This window comes from Ostrea edulis, chromosome 9, assembly GCF_947568905.1.
Source record: "Ostrea edulis chromosome 9, xbOstEdul1.1, whole genome shotgun sequence".
NCBI lineage: Eukaryota > Metazoa > Mollusca > Bivalvia > Ostreida > Ostreidae > Ostrea > Ostrea edulis.
The window spans coordinates 54498393-54515754 of record NC_079172.1 but is presented as its reverse complement, the minus strand read 5'-3'; the positions used below and the strand labels follow the sequence as shown (position 1 = coordinate 54515754).

General features: G+C 38.8%; 1 protein-coding gene across 2 annotated transcripts in view; it reads right to left on the bottom strand.

The window, feature by feature from the left end:
* LOC125659073 (pleckstrin homology domain-containing family A member 1-like) overlaps positions 1-6070 on the bottom strand; it is a 59175-nt gene extending 53105 nt beyond the window's left edge. For both annotated transcript variants that reach the window (XM_048890614.2, XM_048890617.2), the window contains exon 1: positions 5818-6070. In XM_048890614.2, the coding sequence (XP_048746571.1) occupies positions 5818-5862 (45 nt within the window). In that variant the 5' untranslated portion in view covers positions 5863-6070. The remainder of the gene's footprint in view (positions 1-5817) is intronic.
* Between the last annotated feature and the right edge of the window lie 11292 nt (positions 6071-17362).

Sequence of the window (17362 nt, the reverse complement as noted above, 5' to 3'; positions counted from 1 at the left end):
CCATAAATTTGTTTCAATTATATTTGAAAACTTGGGTCAAAATTGATATGCCTATATCATACTTATAATTGTAAATCATCAGAAACAAAGCATAATTCCGAATAGATTGGAAAATATTGGTGAATTAGGTTTCTTATTACATTATGATGACAAGTTGAACTTTTGACAAAATCGTAGTTATCGTCTATTTTTTCCAGGTTTTCACTTGTTAAACTCGTTTTCACCCATCACACAGCCAGACTACCTAGACAAGACTATGCAGTCAAAGACACACAGTCAGGTTACCTGGACAAGACTATGCAGTCACACACAGCCAGGGTACCTATACAAGACTATGCAGTCACACACAGCCAGGGTACCTGGACAAGAATATAAGACTCTCTTATGAGTAGCCATGAAATATAAAGTGATTCCACCCGAGGGTTGCAAAAAAGCTGTGAAACCCGAGGCTTTGCCGAGGGTTTTACGGCTTTTTGGCAACCCCGAGGGTGGAATCACCTTAATATTTCATGGCAACTCATAAGAGAGTATTTCTCTCTCATATTTCTAGAGTTTTCCGTTTTCTTTGTGCCCAGCGACGCCATTCTGAGAATTTTCCAATTAATTAATTTTTTGCTGTACATTAAAAATAACACCAGAATCGAATTCTACGACCCTCATTTTGGCAACTACGTTGCCGACAAAAAATCGGCCCACGAGCGTATAAGTGAATTGTATTAGAGTTATTCCTCTTTGAATAAATCAATAATCAGGGTGATGCGTGACGTAACTCGACAGTCCATCGGCGCGAAACATTTTGACAGACCTAATCAGAATATGAAGCCACAACTGCACGGTTTTTTTTTCTTAGAGGAGCATTGATATTGATATTAATTGAGCAGTTATTTAATGACGAGTGTGTGAAGAGAGATTCCAAGTGGTTTTTGTTGGTGGATATGGGCATGGCTAGACTTTCGTTTTCCACGCGTGCAAGGACTCGAGTCTCATGGACATTGAAGGCACTTATTTCACCTGAGACACGGACAGTAGACGTTGACAGAGTGAATGTGGAGGTAGGCCTAGAACTAATAGACCGTGTGGGCTGGGTTTCTGTGAACTGGCATAATGCACCGGATGACATAGGTGTACGAGGAATTTGTGACTGTTGTTGAGTGTGCAGTAATTGTTCAAGGAATGTGTATATTTGTGTCCGGTCACATACACCAGGAGATGATCACGGACATTACAATCTGTCATTTTTTGTACAAGAGCTTTGCAGACGCTAGTGTTTGTCAATCGAGGCGAGGCAAGTTACAAGCTAGTTGTGTATTGATTATGACGTCACGGGATATGTAAGATAAACATCACGTGATATGAAAGATAGAAATATCTTACATACCTTTCTTTCATAGAATATCTGTATCTTACATACGTATATATGAGAGAATATGCAGTCACACACAGCCAGGGTACCTAGACAAGACTATGCAGTCACACACAGCCAGGGTACCTAGACAAGACTATAGAGTCACACAAACAAGATTTTGTACCTGGGGCTCGATCCCATATTCCTAACAAGTAAGATGAAATAACAAAAACTGATTCTGATTTAATTTCATGCAAAGACTAAATAGGTAGGTTCATGAATGGCATAATTTGGCCCTGATAATTTGCAGTGTGATGACATATGGAGTGGTGTTGAATTTTCTATTTAAATTGTGCAAGCAAAGCTTAACTTTATCCATACATACCATATTTTTATCCATTGAGTAAAAGACTGTGATATTGTTATGGATATTCAACAGGTAATATCTAAACTGCTCAATTCCATGATTTAAAAAGTTTATATAGGTAATCTATTAAGATCCATCAATGCTCTTTAAACCTATAACAAGACAAATTAGACTAGAGGTTGAGGTGCTTATGATACCAAAGGATATTCTTTACATCTTCAAGAATTTGGGAATAATAATGCAAATTCTGATGTCATATTAGATAAACAACATGAAACCTATGGAAGATTTCTAGGTCCTTTGCCTGCAAAAGTTATGGACTGGAGTAATATGCATTGCATAATGTATATGGTTTGTATAATTTGGGGTCCATGGAATTCGCAGAAGCACCAAAAATACTGGGTAATTACTGAAAACACCATGGTAAGTACCGAAAACACCAATGTAACAACAAAGAAGAAAAAAACATCTACAGGATGTTAAATGATACTAAAATACATACATTTCCAAAATTTTATTAATATTGATAGAAAATTGAATGATTTATGACTAAGTCTTACATCTTATATCCCAGATTGCATTTCTCGAAGTCATTGGCAGCCATGTTGGCCTTGCAGAATGCTGTTTTAGACGGTTATGTTATACATCATTTCAGAAAATTTATTCACATTGTAACCAGAAATTGAAGATGAGAAAAAAGTGTATTTCACCATTACACTAAAATTATGATTGAAATAGAAGTTATAGAACAAAATATGATATGTCCAATAAAGTTGCTATAAATAGTGCAACAGGAAGGGAGAAAATGTAACGGACCAGACAGGGATTCGAACCCGGGCCCCCTGAATTTCCAGTCAGGTGCTCTACCAACTGAGATAATTGGCCACCCGCAATCAAACCAGGCTTATCGCTTCATTCCTCCCTCCTTAACTGTCTTCACTTCACACTTGAAGACATTAACCGAGGCTCTTTAACCTCTGGCTCGCATTTTCACCTGTCAATTCCAGGGGCAAGTCTAATATTATGGCATCAAATGCGGCTCGTAGATTTACCCCAAAACACCCAAAAATACCCAAGAACACCCCAAAACACAATGAAAAGACCCAAAACACAATTTAAAATAAAATATTGGTTAAAACTACGTTATTTACGCAGAAAACTGAACAATTTCGCTGTATATTATTTGAAATGGTATCAATATTTTAAGATCGATAACTCGGTTAATTTTCCCTGCTCATCAGAGTCACATGACATATAAATGTATATTTTATATTTAAATGAAATCTAAAAAAAAAAAATAAAAAAAAAATTAGATATTAACTGATATTTAAAAAATAAATAAATGAAAATTCATATTTAATCAATGATTGATATTATAGGCTAAATTATTACATCAAAGGAAAGCAATTAAACTTTAATTACTGGAGACCATTGCAAAGCAGATATGAGTAGATTGTAAAATAAACATAATTCGAAAGTAAAGAAGACTCATGATTGTGCAATCGGCGGCATCAAATAATTTACTGTTTTGATCATTTAACGAAATATTCATATTGAAATTGTTTGTTTTACACCAAATGCTATTGGTTAAATTATTTATTGGTTAAAATTTTTACTAAAAAAATCAATTTTTCTTTAATATATGAACGATATTGGTTATTTACTGTGCTGTTCTATGATATTTTTGGGTGTTTAGGGGTGTTTTTGGGTATTCTTGGGTGTTTTGGGGTAAATCTATGTTCCCCATCAAATGTAACAGAAAGGGAGAAAATTGAGCAGACCAGACCAGGATTCGAACCCACGTCCCCTGAATCTCCTATCAGGTGCTCTACCACCTGAACTAACTGGCCACCAGCGATCAAACCCCTCTGACAGCTACAATAGCATTTGGAGCATATTTCCACATGGTGATGAAAATTAGCCATATTTCATTCAATTTTCTATCAATACGAACAAAACTTTGGGAATATACATATATATAAGTATGAATGAACACCTTGCTTGTGGGTGATTTAATTGTATTCAGCTAATTCCATGGACCGTATAATTAGAATCGAAGTTGATAAAATTATTTAATAGCATGTCTGCAACGCGTGTTTCAAAACTAATTTCAGTAATAGAGGGCGAAGCCCTCTCACGACCCGAAGGGCCGTGAGAGCGGAGCTCTCCCTATAGGTAACACGTATATACATGTTTAAAAGGAAAATAATGAAAAATTAAACCATACCTATGGAACTTGAAAAGTTTGGTACCAATGGCGTCGATTCGAATATTAGCGCGTGGACATGTATTCCTCCATTTTGAATCTCGTCTACCCTAGTTCACGTCGTTCTGAGATGTTACACATAAAATCCGTAAAAGCATGTAAATCTTATTTTCTTAATCATATATAATCACTCCACGATTAACGCCATGTTTTTTGTTGTGGCTCAAACGCTTTGTTTGTAAATTTGCTAAATAATGACGCTGAATATGACGTCACAATGTACTGTTTACATCAATTGCGTTATAGTTCCCGCGTTCAATATATAGGTGGATCAAATGTCCAAAAATTAGGATGCTTTGATACAGCTCCGTCCGCGTGCTAACTTCGGGTTGTTTTTGTCCTGTTTTGGATATAGATACTAATGTGAAAACTTTTTTGCTTCGCCCTCAAACATGGTCACGCCGTAAAACATATTATTATGATATTCTAATATATCCAAGTAAACAGTATTATTTCAGTGATAAATACATGATAAATCACACTAAAATATCATTTCAACAAATGTCTTAACTTGGCACAGCTTTTCGCTACCATTTATCAACACTGCATTGCATATGATGCATTTATCAGCTGTTTATCACTTTATATCCTGCTTTAACAATAAGAGGCATTGCGTTTTAATCACCAACTCATAGGCCTATATTTATCAAGATTTACAATATTTATTCTATGATTCAATTTTTTTCCCTCTAAACTTATACCGAAATGTTTTTTGGTTTGACACCTAAAACAAGAAGTGTAAACAAATAAACAATTGGAATTTCCTCCACATTTTACACCAGTCAAATCTAGGTAAATACTTTAAAATCTCAAATCGAAAAATATACCACAACCTTTAAAACACATACTATAGCCACATGCCATCCCAATTATTTGCCTGATGAAATTGCTCTGAAGCGTGAAACGAGGAAGTCAAACTTCGTCGCCATTTTAATGAAAACCGGAAGTTCACTGTAAAGTATGAAACCGTTTCGCTAACCGACTTCCAATCTCTTTTAATTTTAAGAGTTCAAGAGAGGGGGGGGGGGATACACTTTAGATAAGATTGTAAAAGAATTAATTACTTTTTAAACAAATTAAATATAACATGTTATGTCACAGGTACATAGTATCAACGAACAGAAGAAGAAAAAAAATACTCTATCGTTTTTCAAAGGGCAAAGATATTCAAATTTACATTCCTGTGGTTGGGGACAGTCGGAGGAGCAGATGACTTTTTTAAAGTTCTTTAACAAGCAATATAAAACAAAACCAAAAAAATGATTTTATTATTATTATTTTTTTATTTTTATTTTTTTACACAAAACTTCAAATTCCTAAACGAAGGAGAAGGGCCAGTGTTGGAACATCCTACCTATTCACCTAAAATATATTTCTTGCCCAGGCTTCAAGATCGATCTTATATCGTGCAGGGAGGAGAGAGGAGGAGTGGGCGCTTGACCTTTAATACAAGGCAGTGGCAAATCCAGATGGGGAGGGGGGGTCCGGGGGTCAGAACCCCCCACCCCATCGCCAGAAAATTTTGCTTTAAAAAGGTATGAAATAACGCATTTGAGGGTGGACCCCCCCCCCCCTTTTGAAAACCAAAATTAATGGTAGACCCCCCCCCCCTCCTAGTAAAATTCTGGATCCGCCCCATCATGGGGTCAATATTCATAAATTCAAGCTCACATTATTCCCATTCATTACTACAAGAGAGAGAGAGAGAGAGAGAGAGAGAGAGAGAGAGAGAGAGAGAGATGTGAACAGACTTTTGTTCCAAATCAAGATAAACTCAGCAAAGACATACATATTTTACAAGTTCCGTTTGTAAACTGTGACTGTAAATCTGAAAATTACCATGATCTTCCTTGCAGCATGCTGGTCGGTTTCCTGTTGTTGCATATAGATCCTTGGGGACGATTGACAAAACAGATATCTTGAGAGTGGTTTCGCTGACAGCAAATTTAACTTACTTGAAAATCAGAATACAGTTTTGATGTGTAATTTACGGACGCACAATTTTTTCTCGACACAACATAAATTTATTTTCCTTGTGTTTACCTTGTAGTTCAACACGGAAATAAACATTTTCCTCATCGACTAGATTTCACAAACAAATTGTACTTATACGGTATCGTTACTGGATAGGGTTCAGTGTGTTACAGAACGGAACTTCAGTTGTGTTTGCTCAACACGTTTATAAATGTGTGCGTTGATCAGTATGAATACTTAGGGATCATTAACTTCATGACAAAACAATTTCATCAACAATTTACACAGTGATACAACTCCGTACTATGAATAAAATTACCCTTTGAATGCAATATAACGTGGTTACCATGGTAACGAGACAAAAAGTTCGAAAAATCTATTTATTCGATTTCACCAAATATGTTAGTACATGTATATGGAGCGCCAAATTAACATAAACTCAAATAAGATATCTTTAATTATTTGAAGATATCATCAATTCTATTATTGCTCTCTTTAATTGAATTAATGCGCGCATTAAATCAATTATTGTTCTCATCAAATGAAATAATGCGCGCTTCAATTCAATTATTGCTCTCATCAATTGAATTAATGCGCGCATTAACTCAATTATTGCTCTCTTCAATTCAATTGATGCGCGCATTAATTCAATTAATGAAAGCAATAATAGATTTGATGCGCGAATTAATTCAATTATTGCTCTCTTCAATTCATTTGATGAGAGCATCAATTTAGTAGAAATATTGCTCGCAATAATTAATTGATAGCTCGGTATAAATAATTTGATGATCTCTTTAATTCAATTGAATATATCTTTAATTCATTTACAGTGCTTTTGTATAAGGAATTAATGCGCGCATCAATTCTTTTAAAGAGAGCACCAATTCAATTAAAGATACCATTAATTCAATTGAAGAGAGCAACAATTCAATTATTGCTCTCAACAATTGATTTAATGCGCGCATTATATCAATTATTGCTCTCTTCAATTGAATTGTAGCGCGCATCAATTCAATTGTTGATATCATTAATTCATTTGAAGAGATCATTAATTCAATTAAAGCGCGCATCAATTCAGCTGAAGAATTAATGTTATCATCAATTCAATTAATGAGCGCAATAATTCGGAATTGAAGATATCATTAATTATTTGAAGAGATCTTTAATTCAATTGTTGCGCGCATCAAATGAATTGATGATATCTTTAAATAATTGAAGATATCTTCAATTATTTGAGTTTATGTTAATTTGGCGCTCCATATAAGTATACAATCATGTATGACACAAAATTACGGGGAAATACATGATTAGACTAATAATTTTCGAAGTCATACCAATATTACTTACCACTAAGTTGCTGTACTAATGCACAGAGGCCTAATATCCGTTCTGTTCTCTATCACACAATAAATACATGTATGTGTGACAGAGGACAGGCCTGGAGGTTTAACACTTTTACCATACTCACAATCAAACTCAGCCATCTTTGTTTTGAGCAGAACTCTGAGCAAACTTCGAAACATACTCCAAAAATATTGAGCATGTACTCCATTTGAGTATGAGAATGATTTTATAAAAGATTTACAACTTTCACTTTTTAAGTATGAGTACGATTTAGAGCATGGAGTTTGAGTTTGAGTATGAAAATGTGCTCATAAAAGTTTTATAACCTCCAGGCCAGAGCGGATAAGAGCCCCCTGTAATTGATGCACTGAAATATATTGAGCTACAGGTACATATATGTACATCCCTCTTAATTCAGTGTGAGAGGGATACAGTAACGGGGTTGTTCGCGAGTGTGCGCATACTGGCGGATTTAGAGGGCACATCCCCCCCCCCCCCCCATAAATTTTCAAAGTTCAGGTTTAGGTTACAAATCAGTGCGTACTATAAAAAGATGGAAAATCAAATCATATTTATAATAATTGATTCTAAAACGTGAATGTCAAAATACATAAAGTCCCTAACTCCCTCACTTTCGGGAAAAACGAATGTGATTGTGACGTTATTTTTTCTCCATGCTCAACATCAAGAATATGTCAAAAACAAATAACAATAAATTAATATGTAATCTATTTATTATATCTCTCATATTTTATGTGAAATCAGTAAGCACTTTCTCTTTCATGCGCTATCACTTCGATTCGGATGCGTTGTAGCGCAAACATGCTTATTTTCACCTGACAGCCACTTTTAAGGTCTATGTCAAGGGTTAAAGATGATATACCATATTTGATAAGGTGGCTAAAATATTCAAATTTTCGTCTAGAATTGCCCTAATGCACTACACGTCGGAGATAGTGTTAGCGCGACATTATCACATGTAAATAAAAATCGTTATTTATTTCTGTTGTTGACACTTTTCTTAGAATACAATTTCAAATCTTAAAATTTGTTTTCTCTGTTTACAAGTTTGAGAAACGGGGACAAAAAAATATTGCCATATTGTAGAGGGCTCTGGTGATGGAGTTGGATTAGTTGGACGTAATTACACACGAATCAGGGGCGGGTCCAGGAATTTCGGTTACGGTGGGCGCCATTTTATGAGGCAGGGGGTCTGGGGGGCCCCAGTGGGTCCAGGACGAAGCCCCTGTAAGCCCATGGATTTTACAGATTTTATAGGGCTTGAAATATGTCTCCTATTTGTACTATTTTCTATCATTTTTAATAAGGTGAAATTAGTAAACTGACGTAAATTTTAAGGCTTTTTGGAAAAACGTAAGTTCTCCCAATAAAGTAATTCAAGAAATCAAAGATTTTGTCATCTATTTTTCCGGGAGTGTTAGAAATTATTGCTTCTTTTATCGTTTCTTAAATTTTTCTAAACAAGATACCACGATTTACCTTAAATTTGAAAATTTTAGGGGTGGTGGGTTGGGGTGGACGGGGCTTGCGGGGCGCCCCCCCCCCCTTAAATCCGCCACTGCGAATGTGATGTATTTAGTGGTGTTATATAAGCCCAATAAGTGAACTTTTTGTACTATTACACCTCAAAATACAGCCGATGTCGATCGTCTCTTAGAGTTAGGAACTTCTCGGTATCGACATCGCTCTCGTCATGGTGGTTATATGCTTATCCCAGAACTGTAGGGAGGAGTAGAACTGTAACGTGTTTGGGTCCGTAAATTTGGATAGATCAAGACAATGATCGATAAATGATTGTATATATAGAAAAATGACAATCAGCAATAATTACGAAAAATGATGTGAATAAGAACGAGTCAATATATACAGATAAATCTTAGGATTATCTATCCCTAATATAAGAGCAAACAAATCTAATTAGGCATATGGTCTGTGTCAGGGCAGGTATGTATCCTCGGGACAGGTATGTATCCTATACAAGTACGGGTCTCGGATGTATCTCCAGATCTGTCTTATACCCAGACAGAACTTAACTACAATTATATCTAAATATAACAAACAGTTTTAATTCACTGTATAACACCCTAAAATCAGTATACTAGCCACTGTATACTAAAAATAACCAGGGTTGAATTTATTCTCGCCTTACCGCTTCTTCTGCGATCTTACTCCTTTGAGCTCCGACAATGAACTGGCGAAATATCGCTCATCACCGCCTTATATACTGATGTGCACTCGAACTACCCTCGGACGCTTTCGTAATGCACAGCAATAAAGCCCGGTTTACGTAATAGCTAGATACATCCCGAGCCCGACTTTTCCGAGCCCGACCGTTAATCATCACATTACCCACGCCTCTATTCCTCATGCGTCCTCGCATGATAAAACTATAAAGGGCTAATGATAAATGATTTAATGAGAAGAAATCATGAGATATGGAAACAATGAAGAAATGATGAACATATCTTTAACAAATGAAATTGTCAATTCAAGTTATGAACACTTTTGATATACATACATATCTTAATGATAAAGAAGTTAAGGTCAACATTATAATCAAAGACTATCTGTCTGAACATTACCGCATTAAGCTTCCAACAGTCAATCTTACTACATATTACAAAACTCCTCTCTCTCTACAATGTTCTCGACACTTCTGTCATTCTCATGGTACTTGGTGATGGTAACCTCTTTAACTCGCTTTCGGTAGCCAGCTGTCTGGGTACTTTTATCCACTGTACTTCCGACACCAGCATCAGTCTGTGTCGCAACTGCCACGCCACCCTGGGCAGGATACACTGCGGTTCTACAGACCACTTTTCTAGGAGCTTGAACAGGACTAGGGGAAGTTCGTTTTCTGTACGTACGTCCAGTCAACAGGTCAATTGTATCAGCCTTATCTGCTGGGGGTTCTTTTTCTTTGGACGTCTACTCCAATTGAACCTCTGGATCTTCATCCCAGTCACTCCCACTGTCACTATCATCCTGCGGTGAACAACTGGGTCCTGGAATCTCTTTCTCTGTCTCTTTGGACGTATCGATCTCCGCATGCTTCAACCTCATGTGTTTTGCTAGATATTCTTTCTTCTTAAAGGAACATGACATCTTTCGCACACTAACATGCTGCTGGCACACTTTACTACATGGGCTGTCCAGGCATCCTTCCCTTCCACTTCCTTAAAGCACACTGGACAAATCTCCTTCAGTTTCTTGGGGGTCACCTTTGTGTTCACCATTGTCATTCTGAAAAATATGTAAAACACAACAACCTTATACAAATGATTTCAGCCTTCTTGATGCAAACAAACAATAGCAGGACTACTGGTCCTATCATAGGATAGACATACTCTGGGATATAGAATTTATACATATATACAAATGAAACTCAGGTTCTAGTCCTGAACATAATCATGTAGCCAAGTAGGAGTACGCCTTTCGCGTTTTGGTCGGTTCTCAGCAACCAACTCGTCTGTTACTTCAACATTTTTGTTGGATGATCTAAAGTCATGATCCTGTTCTTCGATATCTATATCAATATTTGGAGGGTCACTGAACCCTTGCTCGGTACCCTCGCCTCTGAGAACTTGAGCCTTACAAGCTTTCATCCTTTCGCAATGAACTACTTGTTCCTTTCCGTTGCGTCCACAGTTGACCTTGTATAGGACTTCGGAGACTTTTGCCAGGACCTGGAATGGTCCTCGCCAATACGATGTCAACTTGGGAGAGCAACCGGTTTTCCTTTGGGGGAAATATACATACACCGAGTCCCCAGCAATGAATTGCTCATAGGACATCTTCATGTCGTGATAATGCTTTTGCCGAAGAATTGCTCCCTCTGAATGTCGTCTAACCAAGTGGTGGACCCGTTCCATCCGATCGAGCAGAATCCAGACCCAGATATGCTTTGGGACCTGTTTCCAGGATGAAGGCATATCATATATAATATCCAACGGGGTGGTAGATTCCCTACCCAACATAAGCATGTTTGGGGTGAATCCCGTTGATTCATGCTGCGATGCACTGTATGCCATCATTACAAAGGGTATGCTTTCATCCCAATCCCGATGATTATCATCGACATAATTACTTAGCATTGTAGTTAAGGTCTTGTTGAACCGTTCTACCATACCATCAGACTGAGGATGGTATGGTGTGGTTCTTGTTTTTCGGATTTGCAAATGTTTGCATACCTCCTGGAATAAAAGACTCTCATACTGGCGGCCTTGGTCGGAATGTATGGAGACAGGGACTCCAAACCTACATATTACTTCCTCTACAATTAGTCTTGCTACAGTTTGAGCCTCCATGTTAGGCATTGGAAAGGCCTCTGTCCATTTGGTGAAGTAATCCGACACTACCAGTATGTAGCGATTCCCTTTATCTGTGACTGGGAATTCCCCAAGGATATATGTTGCTATTCTCTCCATTGGGTAACCAACTTGTAAAGGTTGCATTGGACCTCTCTTTGTCTTAAGTGGAGCTTTCCTTCGTGCACATTGGTCGCATCCAGCAACATAACTTCTAACATCACTTTGCAGACCCGGCCAGTAATAATTCTGCCGAATCTTGTTCAATGTCTTGGTCACTTCTAGATGACCAGATGTCTTTGAATCGTGCATCTGCTGCAAGATAAATCTTCGCTGTGAGAGCGGCATAACAATTTGATATGCCGTATTGTTGCTCCCTTCAACTTCCCACATGCGACACAGCAATTCATCCTTCAGCGCCAATCTACTCCACTGCGTCCACAGTGACTTGACCATGTAACTTTCAGCAGTAACTTCAATGTACTCTGGACGCTTCCCTTCCTCCATCCAATCCTTTACAAGTCTTATATCCCGACTTTCATCCTGCATTTCTACTAGACTGCTTGATTCAGCAGTACCCACGTCTTTAGCCTCCTGGTTCAATGTTCTTGTATAGTCCTCATGCACATCTGGTTTCTCCCAGTCGTCAAAATATCCACATTGTGTGCAGGGAATTCTACTTAGCCCATTTGCAATTCCATGCAGTCGCCCAGCTCGATGCTCGATTTCCATATCATATGCCGAAATCACCTCAAGCCATCGAGCTAACTGCCCTTCAGGGTCCTTAAATCTAAGCAACCACCGAAGGGAACTGTGATCCGTCCTCACAAGAAACTTGCGTCCGTACAAGAAATGCCTGAAACGTTTTATAAACGTAACTACTGCAAAGAGTTCCTTCCTCGTCACGCAGTATCTTCTCTCAGACTTGCTGAGAACCTTACTGGCATACGCTACTACCCTCTCCTGTCCATTTTGAACCTGTGAAAGGGTTGAGCCGATCGCATTTTGGCTCGCATCCGTATCAAGGATAAATGGTTTGCTGAAATCGGGATGCGTGAGGATAGGTGCTGATGTTAGTTTTGCTTTCAACGCATCAAAAGCTATCTGGCATTCATTTGTCCATTTGAAAACAACCGATGCTTCAGTCAATCGATGTAATGGACGAGCTATATCGGCAAAGTTTGCTATGAATTTCCTATAATAGCTGCAGAGGCCAATGAAGGACCTTACTTGCGTTTTGTTCACTGGCTCTGGCCATTTTTTAACGGCTTCAACCTTCTCCGCATCCGTCTCGACCCCCTTTTCAGATATAACATGCCCCAGGTATTTGACGTGTTTTGCAAACAGCGTGCATTTCCTGGCCTTCATCTTCAAACCAGCTTCTCTTAACTTTTCAAAGACCAATTCTAGGCTTTGTAACATTTCTTCATAGGTTTTCCCATACACAATAACATCATCTAAATAGATGAGGCATACTTGCCACTGTAAACCTGACAACACCGTCTCCATAAGACGTTCGAATGTTGCCGGGGCATTGCAGAGCCAGAATGGCATTACATTGAACTCATACAAACCTTTCCGGGTCACAAATGCTGTCTTAGGCTTGTCGTTTTGGTCTAGCTCAACCTGCCAGTATCCAGCGTTAAGGTCGAGGGTACTGAACCACTTTGCACCATTCAACTGATTGAGTGATTCATCGATACGAGATAGGGGATAGGCGTCTTTGGTAGTGACACTATTTAACCGCCTATAGTCTACACAGAACCTTTTGGATCCGTCCTTTTTTACTAAGACGATTGCTGATGACCAGGCACTCTGAGAAGGTTCAATAATACCTCTTTTCAACATGTCAGACACATGTTCTTCGACCTCTTTTTGCATATGAAATGGAAGGCGCCTTGGTGCCTGTTTGATAGCTGGTTGAGTCCCGGTATCGATCTTGTGTTGAACTATTGAGGTTCGACCAACATCCTCATCAGTCACAGAAAACAGATCTGAATACCTGATAAGTAAATCTCTGGCCATGTCTTTTTCATGACATCCAAGATTCTTAGTGCTGCTATCAAACAGCTCCTGTATATGCTTTGGCATTTCCTGCGTACTATTTGCAGCTTTCTTCGTACATGACACTGCTACCATCTCACTGATTGGGGACAACTTACCAACCACAGTTCCTGGCTGAAAAGTCTTGTTAGAAGATGACAGATTCATCAGGTGGAGTGGTACTCTTTCTTGGCGTCGTATCAAAGACCTAGCCAACATAGCAGAATCTGATTTTAAGAACTTTTCAGATGGCTCCACCAGTCCAATTTTCACAGGGAATCCCCCATCTGGCCCTGCACAGATCTTGCCCTCAGTCATTACTTCAGACCTGGGGGGGGGGGTATTACAACCCTGTTGACTAGTGCAATCTTGTACTCATGTGCGGTGCCTTCCAACTGAATAGGGTGTTCTATCCCAGATATGGCAACTTTGTGTGTACGCATGTTTATAATGGCCTCATGCTTGACGAGGAAATCTAAACCAAGAATTCCGTCCACAGATATATCAGCCACGATCATTTCTTGTTGAAGAGTTTTCCCATCCAGCACAAGACTGATCGATGTTTTACCATATATCCCTACAGAGGACCCATTGGCGGACAGTACATTTCTGTCAACCTTTTTCAATGAGCACATGTCTTTCCCGTGTATGTTCCCATAGCATACCTTTGATAGCAAGGAAACAGTAGCACCTGTATCAATGAGTAAGTACGCATCCATCTCATTTATTTTGGCAGTCACATAAACTCCTGACTCCTTGATAGAATGGATGGTCCTCGAGTGTTCCTCTCCAGATTTGGGTTCGTTACCTTGAGCCCGATCACTTGGCTTATGTCCAGTTGTATTCATTTTCTTCTGTTTATAACCTGACTGATGGGTCGGGTTAAATTCGGGACAATCTCTTTTTAAGTGTTTGTCAGATCCGCACCTGTAACACTTTCGTACACTGCTTCCATAATTATTCCTACTTTTATCTTTGGCCTGCCTTGCATCGCGTCCCTTTGTTTGCATTTGAAACTTCCATTGTTTCATGTCCTTCATTTCCCTTTGGAGATATCCCATATTTTTCTCCATCGTCTCTATGAATTTATCAATCTTTGAACCGTGATCAGACTCTTGATCTACGCTTCTCACACTTTCAGTGCGACGGCTCTCGGCTCTGTAAAATGCTTCAAGTTCAACGGTTCTCTGTATAGCGTCGTTTAGACTGTTAGGTCTGGCCTGTTTTACTTTCAGACGCATCTCCGCGTTATGCAGTCCATCTAGAAACTGTTCTGTGGCAAGGATCTCACGAACATCGTCTGGAGCCGTAGGATAGGCTAGATTCACAAGCCTCCTTATATCTTGGCCCATCTCCGGTAAACTCTCTGAAGGTCTCTGTCTCCTTTCTCTAAGCTGAGTCCTATATAGCTCTGTCTGGTTTAAGGGAGCAAACCTATCCTGCAAAGCCTTGACCAGTTTTGCGTAGTTTTGTCTCTCATCCCTAGGCTGATTACCCAACACACCTTGAGTTAGCCCTCTAAGAGATGAAGCTAAATATAACCCCTTCTCTGTCTCGGTCCATTCGTTTAGCAGACACACAGACTCAAAATGAGATAGATAGTCGTTCCACATGCCTGAACCGTCATAAGTAGCAGGTTTAATAAAGTTCCTTGGCTTTGATCTCGCCTGATTTTGGTTTGCATCTATCCTTGTGCTGTGTGCAGGGTTCTGTCCTCCGTTTACATCCCCGTGATTCAGGCTAACATCACCAAGAGCCCTATCCGGTCTACCTATAAACGGTGTACTCGTCCTTGTTATTTGTCTTGGCCTTGAGCTGCCAGAGATACTTTCCTGCATACCTAAAAGTCGCAAAGATTCATCTATCTCCCTACTGAGATTTTCTATTTCTCGATCTATGTATGATATGTCAGCCCGTAGACCAGACATTGTGATAGAAACAAATTTATTATAACCCTATCAAAACGACCTAACCCAAATCTCGCAGCTGCCACCAATTTATGTAACGTGTTTGGGTCCGTAAATTTGGATAGATCAAGACAATGATCGATAAATGATTGTATATATAGAAAAATGGCAATCAGCAATAATTACGAAAAATGATGATGTGAATAAGAACGAGTCAATATATACAGATAAATCTTAGGATTATCTAACCCTAATATAAGAGCAAACAAATCTAATTAGGCATATGGTCTGTGTCAGGGCAGGTATGTATCCTCGGGACAGGTATGTATCCTATACAAGTACGGGTCTCGGATGTATCTCCAGATCTGTCTTATACCCAGACAGAACTTAACTACAATTATATCTAAATATAACAAACAGTTTTAATTCACTGTATAACACCCTAAAATCAGTATACTAGCCACCGTATACTAAAAATAACCAGGGTTGAATTTATTCTCGCCTTACCGCTTCTGCTGCGATCTTACTCCTTTGAGCTCCGACAATGAACTGGCGAAATATCGCTCATCACCGCCTTATGTACTGATGTGCACTCGAACTACCCTCGGACGCTTTCGTAATGCACAGCAATAAAGCCCGGTTTACGTAATAGCTAGATACATCCCGAGCCCGACTTTTCCGAGCCCGACCGTTAATCATCACAGAACGATCATAACAACAATGGGAACCCTAAAAGTTGGACTGTTTTACAGACAGGACAATAAAGATGCACTCACCTTAACATTAGAATCAGTTGTAAGCAAGGTTTTAAAAGAGACCAATTTTTTCTTAAAAGTTGGAAATTTACCGGGGTCAACAATAGGGGTAAAGTATGAAAACAAGCAATTCAGTTATGGATTCACACCGCAGGAAAATAAGGGTATGTGCTTTCTTGACGGAAAAGCTGTGGTACTATAGTTAGCTAACTCTGAAAATTTCATTATCTATGTCCGTGAAATGACAGTCATTATCTACTAATGACTTGCAATTTGAAATAACTGGTGTTTCCTTCAAAGAAACACTTTCTTCAAGTGAACATGCTCCTGCGTCCAGCGCTTCCGCCACTACCTAACCTCCTTTTGAGTCTAGCATATCTGCCACAAGGGAACCTCTTCTTGAATCTAGCAATCTACCACAGGTGAACCTCTTCTTGAATCTAGCACATCTACCACATGTAAATCTCCTTCTGCGTCCAGTATCTCCACTTTTAGCGAAAATCTTCCTTCTCCCATTACTTCCATCACTAACATCCTATATCAACTGCTATCAGTGCCAGTACTAGTCAATTCCAAATATCACTAACATCCTATATCCACTGCTATCAGTGTCAGTACTAGTCAATTCAAAATATCACTAACATCCTATATCCACTGCTATCAGTGCCAGTACTAGTCAATTCAAAATATCCAACTCTTCCATGAGCAATGTTCCCTCTAATGATATTGCCAGATATATCAATAATCAACCCGAACAACAACTCACACATGAAATCAAATTTTTACTCATCACGAATCGCATGCCGCACGTAAATTACAACTTCCCATCTCGCATGTATAAGGACAAACGATCGCCGTTGTACTATAGAGCTGTTCAATACCTTTGACTTTATCACATACTCTGAGTCAAAGGATGCTTTGTTTGGTCTTGGATGTGCGCTATTTCCTAACACCTCTCACAGAAGACCAACAAAATTAATATCTGAACCTTACTTTAATTGGAAGGATGCTCGTGAAGACCTGAAGCAACATT